Source organism: Gobius niger (genome assembly GCF_951799975.1).
Source record: "Gobius niger genome assembly, chromosome: 9".
NCBI lineage: Eukaryota > Metazoa > Chordata > Actinopteri > Gobiiformes > Gobiidae > Gobius > Gobius niger.
Window position 1 is genome coordinate 4,150,704 of NC_136860.1, and position 14,251 is coordinate 4,164,954.

At 42.4% G+C, this 14,251-nt stretch overlaps 2 protein-coding genes across 8 annotated transcripts in view; both read right to left on the reverse strand.

The window, feature by feature from the left end:
* Positions 1–4,977, reverse strand: part of tns1b (tensin 1b) — a 256,725-nt gene extending 251,748 nt beyond the window's left edge. For 6 of the 7 annotated variants that reach the window (XM_079562808.1, XM_079562814.1, XM_079562813.1 and 3 more), the window contains exon 1: positions 4,713–4,977. In XM_079562808.1, the coding sequence (XP_079418934.1) occupies positions 4,713–4,829 (117 nt within the window). In that variant the 5' untranslated portion in view covers positions 4,830–4,977. The remainder of the gene's footprint in view (positions 1–4,712) is intronic. The other variant, XM_079562806.1, reaches the window with a different exon arrangement.
* A 3,857-nt stretch (positions 4,978–8,834) lies between these two features.
* cyp27a1.1 (cytochrome P450, family 27, subfamily A, polypeptide 1.1) overlaps positions 8,835–14,251 on the reverse strand; it is a 44,269-nt gene continuing 38,852 nt past the window's right edge. The window contains exons 8-9 of the mRNA XM_079562936.1: positions 11,111–11,311; positions 8,835–9,054 (exon numbers count right to left, since the gene is read on the reverse strand). Of these exons, the coding sequence (XP_079419062.1) occupies positions 8,935–9,054; positions 11,111–11,311 (321 nt within the window). The 3' untranslated portion in view covers positions 8,835–8,934. The remainder of the gene's footprint in view (positions 9,055–11,110; positions 11,312–14,251) is intronic.

Genomic DNA, 14,251 nt, shown 5'->3' on the forward strand with positions numbered 1-14,251 from the left:
CACTCTCCTCTACTTCCCATTTATCAAACATTTTGTTTTGGCCAAAAACGTTGAAATTAAACAAAATCCATCTCATACGTTCCTGTCAGTCACTAATTACGTGTTTATCTGATTCAGCTGTGTCATGCGTTGCTATGGCGATGCCCACAGCGGAGTGATATCCCAGTGATTTAACTACCGGACTACGTGTGCGGTTATACGAAAATAATGCACGCTTGTTAGCACCCACCAGCCAATCAGAATCGAGTATTCACCCAGACCATGGTATAAATGATGTTATTGACTCTAACGATACTAGATCCTGTCAACTCTCAGGCATAAAAATGACAGTAAACCTTTGTTCTAACACAAGCTAGGGCTGCTCGATTATTGAAAAGATTAGAATCACGATTATTTTAGTCATAATTGAAATCACGATTATTATGTTGCCTTTAAAAAAAAGTCTTTATTTTATTTATATATTTATTAATTTAAAAAAAAACTATGCTGAATATTTTCTGTTTTCTGAACAGTCAGAAAAGCACAAATGATTTCAAGTTTGCCTCGATTAAGGAGAGGTCTCTGTTTCACACCCGCCCCCTGCTGGCCAGCCCTCACACCTGCGCAAGCAAACTGAGCAGCGCGGCCTGATGACATCATCACACAGCGCCGTTTGTTTTTACGTAGGCAAAAGCATGAGCCATGGCACGTGAAATGCGAAGGGAAAATGATCCCAGAGCCGTGAAATAATGCAAGTCTGCTGTGCAAAAAATAAAAATAAATAAAAATAAATAAAAATTGAAGAAAAAATTGGGGGGGGGGGGGTAATTAGGAAGAAAAAAAAACGTTTTTTTTATTATGCTAATTTTGTAATCGTTTAGTGTAATAATCAAAATTATCATTGAATTTCGATTAATTGCACAGCCCTAACACAATAAAACATGAAATATGCTAGAAAACAAAGATTCACAAAGAAAAAATAGGGGGGGGGCTAATAAATATACAGGCGATAAATATCAAGCCCAAAAATGTATCTTTTATCTGTTATTTATTGAACGATAAGTCGATATAGTAATATATTGTGGCTTCTCGCGATACGGTGATATATTGTGACCACTCGGCCTCCATGCGGCCGCGGTTAGATACAGTATGTTCTTTAGATGCCGGTCATGCCACAGTGGCTTCTGTTCTGTCCCAGTGGCCTTTCTGCCGTCACACTGGGATTCACGGTTGGCGTAGTGTCACCAGCACATTAAAGTTCTCCATTGTGAGAAGAAATAAATGCATAATTACCCCGTGTCACTGCGATATTTTAATCTTTAAGACCTTGCACCACAGACCTCCAGACCACAGCCCACACTCTCATAACTCTGTCCCGGCGAAGGGCCCTCTGTCCCAGGCGACACCGGCCCACACCCTGCCCCTCTGTGGGACCCATTCATCCAGAACACCAGACAGCCTCTCCCCACAGCGTCGCCACACAACACTAAACACTGACACGGACTGTTAGGAGCGGCCTGCTGCTGTGTGTCAGATGCCCTCCCATCCTCCTGAAATAAATAAAGGGAGAGTTGAGTTTTCTGCCGAGCGTGACCGAACCTGGGTTTGTGAGAGTGTCCTCGGGCAACGCTTTAGTCAATGCTTTACTCCATTCACAAATACTGCAGTGATCAAAGACAGGGCTTAAAGAGGTAGTACATACAAATACTACAGCTACTACCAATCCTACTTCTACTGCAAACATTAAAGGCACTGCTTAAAGGGACATTTCAGGATTTTTGACATAGGGCCTCATTTCATGGTTTCTGGAGATATATATTTTATTTTATTGTATTCAGAGTAGTGGTGGTGCTAGGCTAATGCTAGGCTAGTGCATGTCTATGGTAACTAGTAGCCTGCATTAAAAACAGTCTGACCCAAGCACAGTGCACCTGAGGCAAATCACTTATAACATCAGACTAACCATATAAATGTCTGTGTACGCTCAATAATCTTTGAAATATAACCATTTTGCATTTAAAATAACTTATGTTTGAGCAGCATCAGCTTCCTGGTTGTAGCTACGCATCGGCGGAGTGATCTGCTCGGTGACCGGATCTACAGTAGTTTGTTTACCTGCGGCCGCATTACTACATGTGGAATTCACAAAGGAGCTTTCTACAAATCAGAAATGGCATCTAGATATGGGCAGATCGATACTAAAGTATCGATATATCGATACCAAACGACTACTTTTTAAGCATCGATATTGGGCAAAAAGTATCAATACTAATTTGCATATGTAAAAGGAAGGCGGGGCAGCAATTATCAACACAAAAGGATGATTTATTTCTTTGTTCTGAGCCAAAACAGTCCACAACAGCAAAGGATTGAACTGAGCCAGCCATATCATTCTGGTTTAGGTTCTGTTTGTCATTTAAGTATTAATATTAAATGTTGTTTATGCATTTAATTTCACATTAACATTGTTTAGTTAACCAGTTAAAGTAATATAATTTTAATGGACCAATTAAATATATAAAATAAGCAGTTTTAGAAATGTATATTGATTGAAATACATTCACCCATATGAAATGATACCGGTATCGGTATCGACAAAAAAGACCCCAAAAGTATCGGTATCGTATCGATTCCAAAAAATGTGGTATCGCCCATCCCTAATGGCAACGTTTGGAGGACGAGCCCATGATTTAGAAGAGGTTTTTAAAGCAGGCTACTAGTTACCATAGACATGCACTAGCCTAGCACTAGCCTAGCACTAGCCTAGCACCACTAACCTCTTCAAATACAAGGACTGCATGAATTAAAAAAAAATAAAAATCTCCAGAAATCAACAACACTCTGGATAACTAGGAAATGAGGCCCTATGTCAAAAATCCTGAAATATCCCTTTAAGGAGAGAACACTCCATAAGACCGTCATTTTGCCTTTTATAGCAACATCCTGATCCGCCTGCTCTGTTTTCACTCAGAAACATTAATATGAGGGGATGATTCGTCATGTTGCCATGATATATAGAAAGGAAGAGACGCCCATCCCTGACAGATGTGTAAAGTGTGCAATAACTCAACTCAGCAGTCAATAATCTCCTAAAGTCAACAATATAACAAAATAATAGTGACCAGATCTACCAGTTTGATCACAAACCAGTCCAAACAATGAGTCCAGCCCTTTGAATCCACGCACACAGAAGCTATACCAGTAGCTACAAAACGCTTACTACTCAAAAGATTAGGGCTGCACGATATATCGGGGGGAAAAATATCGTATCATGATATTAGGTGATGCAATATCCGTATCTCGAGCAGCCACAATACATCGCAACATCACTAAAGTCTTCATCGGACTGAGAAACACAAATCTTCTTTAAAACTCAGCCAAAAACAAGCAATGAATTGAACTTAAAGGCACACCGCGTAGAATTTTACTTATAAATAAAATTGAAAGCTGGTCAATAGGAGCATGTTTTGCACTAATGGCAACAGTATAGTCCAAAATGTTACGCAGTGTCCCTTTAAAAATGTGTAAAATTTCAGTTAATTTTATTCAACTTTAGTCTTGTTTTGGCTCCGAATTTGTGTTTTTGAACCTCTTACCCCCGCCTGAACCGAGCGCATTTTCTCAAGTTCGGCTTTACCCAAATCTAAAAACTTCTCGTCTCGAGAGCAACAGTATAACGCCTCATTTGAAAGCTAAGTCCAACAAAAGTGATCGTAGCATTCTGTCACATTGTCGGCAAAGTTGTTAAATTTTTTAAGCATTTTTGTCATGTTTTTGGTTGTGTTTTTGTCGCATTTTTTCAAGGCCGTGGGAACCCAGGGTGCTGAGGCTGCTGCAGCACCCCCTCGTGGATAGTTATCACACTGCAGGCATTATTGGTGAATATGAAATTGGCAAAGAAAAAGTATTTTTTGGATGAATCTTGTCCCTCAGCACCCCCTAACCAAAATATCTTCCCACAGCTCTGCATTTTTCTGTTTTTTTAATTGATTTCTTGCCATGTTTTTGCCACGTTTTTTGTCGCATTTCCAGTTTTGGTCACTTTTTTATTGTGTTTTTGTAGCATTTTTGTGTCTTTCCTGTAACGTTCTTTGTGTCACTTTTTTCTTTCGCTTTTATTGATTCGTTGCTTTGTGACACATTTTTGCCACGTTTTTGTCGCTATTTAGATATATTCACTTTTTTTATTTTTTTTTGGGAGATTTGGGTAATGCCAAACTGGAGAAAATGTGCTCGGTTCAGGTTGGGGCAAACAGGTTAATTCTTCTTTTGACACTATTTCCTGAAAAATTAATTTAATTGGAATGGACCAGATCGTGTTGAAATACTTTTGAGAAATATCGCCATAATATCGTTATCGCGATATAACCCAGCAGTATCACATATCCCAAGTGACTTCAATATCGTGCAGCCCCTACAAATGATGTTGATAAACGTAAATAAGCCTTTTTTTTAAAAAGCCAGTAAACACAAGTTAATCACTGATGTAATGTTTACTCCTCTGTTTAGCACCAAACGACGCCTGTTCTCCTGAAAACTTAATTGGCCACACGCGCGCCACCTACACCGACTTGTCCCAATACGTTTTATGGCACTGTTTTGGAGCAAAGGTCAAGTGTTCCCACCCACCGCGCGTAAACAGCCCCTTCCGAACACCCCCCCGAGGGCGCGTTTCTAAAACAGCGCCACTTTTTCCACGCACAAACTCATGACGAATATCAAAAGTTTCTCACCCGTTTGAGCCGGCCGTTCCTCTGGGCGCGCGCTTTCTCCTCCGCCTCCTCATTACGGTGCACGGGCATTTGCAGAAAGTCGTCTTCACAGCAGATGAAGCTCACGGTACATCCCATTCGCGCTGATTCGGAGGAGCCCACACGCCGCGGCCGGACGCGCCATTCAAGGCCGGTCCGCTCCGGAGAGGCTCGCTGTCGGATGCGCGTCCTCGGCTGCCATCGTGCCCTCCTCTTCTCCGGGGGAAGAAGCAGGAGTTTGTTTTGAGCCTCGTGCGGTGAATGAAGGCAGAGAGAGAGAGGGAGGGAGGGAGAGAGAGTGGAAAGACCGCCCCCCTCGTGCGCTCCCACAGGTGAGTTACTCTGTTAACCTCTTAACCCCCACCGGAACCGAGGACATTTTCTCCAGTTTGGCATTTCTCAGATGATCTAAAAGCTTCTTGAAAAAAATCTGTCGATATAACAAGGATGAAAACGCAACAAAAATGTGACAAAAAAAGGTATAGAAAAAAATGACACAAAAGCAATAAAACCCCTCCAACTACACGCCATAGTGGTGCTGCCCTCTGCTGGGCTCATGCGGAACAGAACACTGCACCATCAATGTTTTTTTTTTTTTTTAACAATGACTTTGACAGAGTTTCTGAAACGTGTGTATGTGGAACAACTTCAGCCTTGTTTGAAAAAGTAATCACCCAAGTCACAAAACAATTGGGAAATCACGCACAATCGTTTGATAGCGCCTCTCGAAAGTACTGATACACCTTGAACCTTTGCACATTTTGTCATGTTTACAACCATAAACATAAAGATTTTATTTTGAATATTTTACTGAACATTCACACACAAGTAACCGACAACTGTGAAGTGAAAGCAAAATGATACATGATTCTGTAGTTTGTTTGTTTTGTTTTTTTTCAAAAAATAGAAAACCGAAAAGTGGGGCGTGTATAAGTATTCATACAGCATGTGTTAATACTTTGTGGAACCCCCTTTTGCTGCAATAACAGCACAAGTCTTTTAGGGTCTGACTCTACAAGATTTGCACATGTAGAGACTGATATTTTAGCCCATTCCTCTTTACAAAACAACTCAAGCTCTGTCACATTAGAAGGAGAGCGTTTGTGAACAGCAGTTTTCAGGTCTTTCCACAGATTTTCAATAGGATTTAGGTCAGGACTGTGACTGGGCCATTCTAACATTGATATGTTTTTTTTTTTTTAAACCATTCCCCTCTCCTGGAACCGCCACCTTAACGTGGTGGAGGGGTTTGAGCACCCAAATGATCCTGGAGCTCTGTTGTCAGGGCTTGGTGCCCCTGGTAGGGTTTCCCAGGGCAAACAGGTCCAAGGTGACGGGTCAGACAAAGAGCGGTTCAGAAGCACCTTATGAGAGACCAACAGGCCCGGTTAATCGTGAGGCCGTCCTTCTGTGGACCCACCACCTGCAGGAGGAGCCATAAGGGGCTGGTGCAATGTGATTTGGGCAGGTCCAAGGCTGAATGTGTGGATATGAAATGTTTTCCTCAGTGGGATCAGACAAAAGCAGCAGGTCTCCAGTGACAGTTTGACGGGTCCATCGGAGGCGTCTCCAAAAGCAGCAGGTTCCCGTCACTCCTCACATGTCCCCATCCCCGCGGGGGCTGGCGGGTGGAACCGGGACGCTCTGGGGCCTGTCAAGAGTCAAAGCCAAAAAACTGCTGTTTTTTTTTTTTTTTATGGCGAGTCCCCAACAGCACCAGGCGAGTGAAATGCTGTTTACAAATGTCAAGCGTCCTGCGGTTTTCTTTCCTGACAGTCCAAATACCAATAATGTGACTGAAATGAATGTGTGAGAAAGAAAAATTGCAAAAGCCACTTATTGTTTGATGTTTCAAATATGAAGGACTAAAGCCTCCAGGATCGCCATTTTTTAAATCATACAAATATAATCAGACTGATATTGTTTTCCCTCAAAAAAACCTGATGTATACAATCAGATACTTGTAATGCAGAGGTGCATCCACCAGGGGTCAGTCATTCATGCCTTTCATCATCACATTTTAATTTTATTTATTTATTTATTTTTTGTCTCATTTTTGGCGCTAATATGTCGTTACATTTAGATTTGAGTAAAGCCAAAGGTTAATACTGTATTTCTTAGCAGAACACGCATTCAGGCCATACATGATGGACAACACTTACATTTGTAGAAGGTGATGCTTTACTTCTTCCTAAAATTGGAGGGTTTCGCCCTTGGACCTTTTGATGATGATGAAAATCCACCTCCACCAAGCAAACTTACCGACCTGGTTTAGAAGAAGATCCATCCATCTTCTTCCTCTTGTCCATCGCCGGGTCGTACACAGCCCCTATGGCTCCTCCTGCAGGTGGTGGGTCCACAGAAAGACGGCCTCATGGTTCTCTCTGGGCCTGTTGGTCTCTCATAAGGAGCTTCTGACCTGCTCTTTACCTGACCCGTCACTGAGGACCTGTTTGCCCTGGGAGACCCTACCGGAAAGAAACCCCCGACAACAGAGCTATTGGGATCATCCTCTCTGATATAAAAAAAAAAAAAATACTGTAAAAAGAGTTTGGTCAAAGCGTTTACTAAAATGGTTTTGTAGAATGAGCAGTTGTTCTTTAAGTGCTTTGTTTCATTTCTTGAGTAAAAGTACGTAATACATACTACAAATCGAATAAAAGTAAAAGTTGCTCTACTGTACTAAGTGTTCATCTTCCAAATGTAGTGGAGTAAAAGTCAACACTCAACAAAAGTACTCAAGTAAAGTCCAGATCCTTTTATTGTGGCCATTCATTCATTGGTCAAAAAAGTGTAAAAAAAACGACTCCGTTCTCCAAAGATGGCACCCTGGCAGTGTCTTTTTCAGGTTTATAATACATCGCCACACGACATGCACAAATGAATAATAAAAAAAATGTTCAGAAAAGGCACCCAGGAGATATTTAAATCAGTTATTACAAAGAAAGTGCTTTAGCTGTGAGCGCACAAGAGCACAAGAGTCCATTTACTGTTTGGACTTCCACAAAAAGCCACCGTTTTCCCATACCGAGATATGTTCTTATCTGAGCTTAGACGAGTTGATGTGTACCTGTCTGGTCTTTGTGCGTGCCCTCAGTCATGCAAAAGATGTTGTTAGCATTTGGCCTCTCCCAATGTATTCCTATGGCTCCAAATGAGGTTAAGTTAGAAGCGACCAAGCTCTTCCACGGGCACAAAGACCAGACAGGTACACATCAACTCGTCTAAGCTCAGGTAAGAACAGATCTCAGTATGGTAAAACGGTGGCCGGTTCCATTTATGTATTTCACAATGTTTTTTTAGAGGTCGACCAATATATGGGCCAACCGATATATATCGGGCCGATATTTAGGTATTTTATCATATCGGCTAAAGGGCGATAAAAGTCTGATATCTCCAGAACCAAAAGTAATCGAGACTTCCACAGTCAGAGCTTCAATGTTCAAGAGGCTTTTAGATTAGAACTGTAGGAAATGTGGTTGTTCAGGTTAAGAGGTTCATTCATTCCTTTTCCTTCCATTTAAATTCTTCTACATTTGTATCATTTATTTGAGAAAGAAAGTTACAAAGGGCACAAAACACTCTAAGTTTTTCCCCATTTTTAACACATTTTTCTCCATTTCTTGTTTTATTTCCCCCAATTTTCTTCACTTTTTCCCATTTTTTCCCAATGTTTTTTTTCCCCCAAATTTTTTCCACTTTTCCCCCTGAATTTTTAATATGTTTTCCCAACTTGTGCATCACTTTTTCTTCTTTTAAATGTTGTCCCTCCCCCCATTCCTCAACCAACTGTTGTATTCTGCATCTCTGAAATCCCCTTTGCTCAACAGTAGTTTTTGAATATGCTTTATAAATAAACTTGAATTGAATCTAAATCTCCAGTATTTTCACTTCCTGGTCTTCACACGATCTCACCGTAAGCCCCGCCCACCACCCGCCTCTTGCCTTCAGGTCTGTTTTTGATGAGGTACAAGGTAAAAAGCTGTAAAACTCAAACACCTCGCTTTTATAATCCAGGAAACACAGATCAGAGTGCTTCGGGATTAGAAGAAGAAACAACCACAGTGAAAAGAGTTACTCAAAGCTGCGCGATTGAAGTTAAATGCTGCTCAGGGTCTGTTTTTGACAAGGAGAAAATGCTATAACGTGATTAAAATAAAACGTGGTTAAAGTCAGACTCATGTTCTCGCCGTCTGTCTCTCTCTCAGTCCCCTCTCTGGATAAAGTGCAGGTTGACTTTCTTGTCCGGGACCAGGACCGTCCTGTTCAGGCTCTTCACTTCTCCCACCGAGGGGTCCGGGCGGATCTCGAACAGCCGCACCAACTGTGGAGACACGGAGAGTTACTCCTGAAAACGCAAATCAAGTATTGGTTTGGCAATTCTAATGATTATCCACTCACAATCACACTTTTAATGATTCAGTCCCAATTTGTGCTAGTGCAGCCTCCAGTAGTTGAACTCTGGAGGTTCTTAGCTTTCAAATGTGGGAGTGTCCTCGACCCGAGTTCAGTCGTTTTTCTTTTAATGTGAAAACGTAAATGTTCCATGTTCATAAAGTGGTCAATTTTGAGATTTTTTATAGCATTTTGTCAACTTGTGCCTTCAGATTTATGATCAGTGTTGGGGAGTAACTAAATACATGTATTTAAAATATATGTATTCAGAATAGTCCTGTTTAGTAACTGTATTCTGGAATATCATAGGAATACATCCAGTACATTACATTTTATCTATTAAGAAAGAGCTTTTAATGTTGACCTGTTTTTACTCCTAAAATAAAATGAAGATTTAAAACGTCTCATGCCACAGTTCATACAAACACGTGTCACATGATGCTGTATCTGCTGCTCCATTCGCCAAGAGTTAAAGAGTTCCTAATTACTTAGGAACTTACTAATGGTAAGTGAGTTTATAACTCAATCGTAGGCTTCATTTTTGTAATTATACGCCATATTTATACATAAATATAATGACAATAAATGTGAAAGTACTCTGAAAGTATTCAAAGTATTCAGAATACAGTACTCTGATCAGACGAAGGAACCGAATCTGTTACAAAACACATTTTAAGACAAGTATTCAGTATTCAGTAACTAAATACAATTTCAAAGTACTCTCTCCAACACTGTTTGTGATTAAAACATTAAAGAGTTCAGTTTAAAGGAACCTGTTCACCACAACTGCCTCTAAAATCCTGCCCTGTCACTCAAGAAGCTTAATATAGAAGCTGCAGTTACGAGTAAGACCTGAGGTGGCAGTAGTGAGTATAAAATGTCCAGTTTCCAGTCTCTTTAAGAGATAAAAGAAGATTAGATAGAACTTTATTCATCTCACAATGGAGACATTCACTTGTTACAACAGCTCTCAAAACAATCAAAGAGGAACGGGATAATACACAAACAAGTAATAGTAAATGGGGTATTTTATATCTAACCCTAATGATTTATTAAAAAACAAAAAACAAAGAGGAGGGGTAAAAAAAAACAGAATATAAATATGAAAATGTGATGTCATAGTGCAGGTGGTTGATAAAGTGACACTGATGCAGAAGTTACTGCACATGAGTTACTTAGTACTGTAGTGTTGTACCGTCTGACAGCAGTGGAGCTGAAGGACCTGCGGTAGCGCTCCCTACACTGAGGGTGTCTCAGGCTCCACTGAAGGAGCTGCTCAGCTCCTCTACTGTCCCATGCAGTGGATGAGAGGTGTTGTCCATGATGGAGGCCCAGGATGGAGCTGGCTCTCCTGACCAGCTTGTTAAGCCGGTTTTCATTCCAATATTGCAACAATATTTCCACTTTGGCAGCTCCTAAACACTACAAGTTCTCTTTGACCTTTAGACTGTAAATTAAGGATGGACTAATTTTGCCCAACTTCTTTTTGAAACCATAAGGAAATGGGAACGTCTCCAAACGTTTTTGGCTCCAGGGAACATTCTATTGAAAGTGTTTTGCCTTTTTAAGTCATTATTGAACAACAGACTTGTTCTTTACTTCCACATGTTTGTCTTGACATCATCCTAATTTCATCCTTTCACTATTACTATTCTTATTTTCCTATTCTGAATAATGGAGCCCAGCCAAACTGCGAGCATGAACGAGCTTCTGTTAATGTGTTAGCCTGAACGTTATTGGGGAAGCCATGCCTGGACCTAATAATGTTTTTATGTTTATTTTCCAAGGGAATTTTTAATATCTAAACACTAGTTTCAAACCCTATAAACAAGTGACAGATTTAACCAGCCCATTAAAAACTAAACATTCCTGGGGGAAATGCAGTACATTTTTCACATTCATGTCAGCTGAAAAAGTCCCACACATATTTTTTTCCCGATTGTCCTGCACCACTAACAGCACGTGGTGAAAACAGTGTTTCTGACCTGGAACAGAGCCATGTACATCTCCAGCTCGGCGATGCGGCGGCCCACGCAGCCCCTGACCCCGAAGCCGAACGGGATGGAGCCGAAGGGGTGGGGCAGCACGCGGCCGTCCCTCAGCCAGCGCTCCGGGCGGAACGACAGCGGCGCCGGAAACGTCTGCTCGTCCAAGGCGATGGCGTAATGATGGAAGGTGAACGGAGTCTGCGACACACAAGACAAGAGAGACAAATGATTCAGATGAAGCTACTGTTTGACCAGTTCATTTTCAGAGTTCGAGAGATTTGATAATTGATATTACTCATTTCAAGTGCCGTTAATGAATATGACATTTTCCATCCAAAATGTAGAGGTTGACAATATATTGAAGTTTTTTATGGTTAAAGGATCTGTATCCTGCTATTTTAGCCATTCCAGTAAAGTAAAGTATATGTATTTATATGATATATGGTACCTCTACCAATATGGACTATCTATGTCCACTATGGTTATCAACGAGCACAACAGTAAAAAACCTTGGAGTTCTGTTTGACCAAGGCCTCTCTTTTAAAACACATATAAACCAGGCTTGTAAAATAGCGTTCTTTCACCTGCGCAACATTGCTAAAATACGAAATATCCTAACTAAGAGCGATGCAGAAAAACGTATTCATGCATTTGTCTCTTCAAGGCTGGAATACTGCAACAGCCTGCTGGCAGCATGCCCTAAAAGCTCCCTGAAAAGTCTTCAATTAGTTCAAAATGCATAAAGAGAAGAGAACACATTACACCTGTGCTAAAGTCTCTCCATTGGCTTCCTGTTGAGTTTAGAATAAAATTTAAAATCCTGCTCCTCACATTTAAATCCATGAAGGGTTTAGCTCCGCTCTATCTCCAAGACGCTGTCATTCCATATCAGCCAACCAGAGCTCTCCGCTCTCAAAACTCAGGGCAACTAGTGATTCCTCGAGTCTCCAAAATTACTATAGGAGGCAGAGCCTTAGCTCCAAGCTCCGGTTTTATGGGATAAACTCCCAGCCCACGTTAAAGGAGCAGACACAGTCCCTATATTTAAGACTAGGCTCAAAACGTACCTCTTCGAATGAGCTTATAATCAGGTCAGTTTGGTAAAGCTCTGACCCACAGCCTGAAGTAAAGCTGCCTGAGGAGGAACACTGCTGTGGGAAGGACGGTCCACTGAGCGCTATCCTCTTCTTCTTACTGCAGACTTTGTCTTATCATGATACAATACTTAATTTATCTGTAGTCTGTTCATCACTATTCACATGGTGTCTCCTGCCCCCCCCCCCCCTCGGGAGTGCCTGTCTAGATCGAACGGAGGAACCTGGGTGAACGGAGGAACCCTGCATTCTGGAATCTGAGGACTGGACAGTCTGCGATCTTGGCCCGTCTGCTGAGGGATCCTTCGGCCCTGGGTCTCTATAGCCTGTCCGTCCATGGGAGTGGATCTCTCCTTCTGTGGTTCTCCCCAAGGTTTCTCTTTTCTCCTGCCGGGTTTTTGAGTTTTTCCTTGCCGTGCTGGAGAGTCTAAGGACGGGGGACGCCCACGCCGCTCGTCGCTACCTTTGGACATTATATTTGCCTGGATTCACCTGAACTTTTAATTGTCATATTTATTGCTCTGTTTTATTGCCTTAATGTTTGGTGCAGCTGTGAGGCAACTTCTGTTGTGATATTGGGCTATACAAAACCATTAAACTTGAAACTTGAAACTTGACTACTATTTTTATGATAAATATAAGTATTTTCTGAAGATATTTTTAATCCCGGAAGGTTTTGTCTTCTGGGTTTGGATTCCGTTGACTCCGCCCCCTCTCCCGCTCATACAACAGTAGAAATATAAATACCACAGCAAAAAGTGAAGTTACTTCACGATCAGGGCTGCCAACTTTTCACCAAACTTGGGAGTGAGACATTGGTCGGTCCCAAGCCTTTTTCATGACGATAGTGTCTCGTAATCATATTAAATTCAAAGTTCAAAGCACTGTGGAGCGGGTCAGATTGTTTTTAATGCAGGCTAGCTGATACCAGAGAAATGCACTACGAAAAATGCATCACGAAACACTTCAAATATAAGAACTGCATGAACTACAAAAAAAATTATCTCCAGGTATCAGCAACACTCTGGATAACTAGGAAGCGAGGCCCTATGTCAAATATCCTGAAATATCCCTTTAACGTGGTGGAGGGGTTTGAGCCTGAATGATCCTGGAGCTCTGTTGTCGGGGGCTTCGTGGCCCTGGTAGGGTCTCCCATGGCAAACTGGTCCAAGGTGACGGGTCAGACAAAGAGCGGTTCAGAAGCCCCTTATGAGAGACCAACAGGCCCGTTTCATCGTGAGGCCGTCCTTCTGTGGACCCACCACCTGCAGGAGGAGCCATAGGGGCTGGTACAGTTTGATTTGGGCAGCTCAAATACCCGGCATCGGACAAGTAGAAGAAAATGGTTGGATGGAAAGATTCAAAGTATATAATTCTGACACAATGACCCGGATATTCTCTCTCGCAGGTGGCGTGCACTTTGTTTTATCTGCGCGACGAGGCGTCACTCAAGAAGACGGCCAACGCCTTCGGTCTGTCGATAACGAGCGTTTCCAACATCGTGAGGCGAACCTGCAAAGCCATCGCCGTTCACCTCGGCTCCACATACGTCAAACTGCCGTTTTCCGAAGCGGAAGTGGAAGAGCTGGTGTCCGGTTTCGAGCGAGCGCAGGGGATGCCGCGGTGTTTGGGAGCGGTGGACGCGACGCACATCGAGATCAAGCACCCGAGCGTCAACCCGAGGAAATATCAGAACAGCAGAGGGACGTTCTCACTGAATGTCCAGGCCGTGTGCGATTACAGGCACAGGTTTACGGACGTCGTGGTCAAGTGGCCGGGGAGCGTGTCCGACGAGCATCTTCTTGGGCTCCAAAGTCAACGCGTACTTGAGAGCGGGGACTATCCCAGCGTCGGAGAAGCGCCTTTCGGATGAGGAGGAAGCCGTGCCGGTTTACCTGTTGGGCGACTCCGCTTACCCCCTCCTTCCTTGTTTAATGAAGGAGCACAGCGCCAAATCAACACACGGGGAACGCAATTTCGGACGCAGCCTTTGCCGAGCGAGGAGGACGATGGACTGCGCCTTCGCGAGGCTGAAAGCCAGATT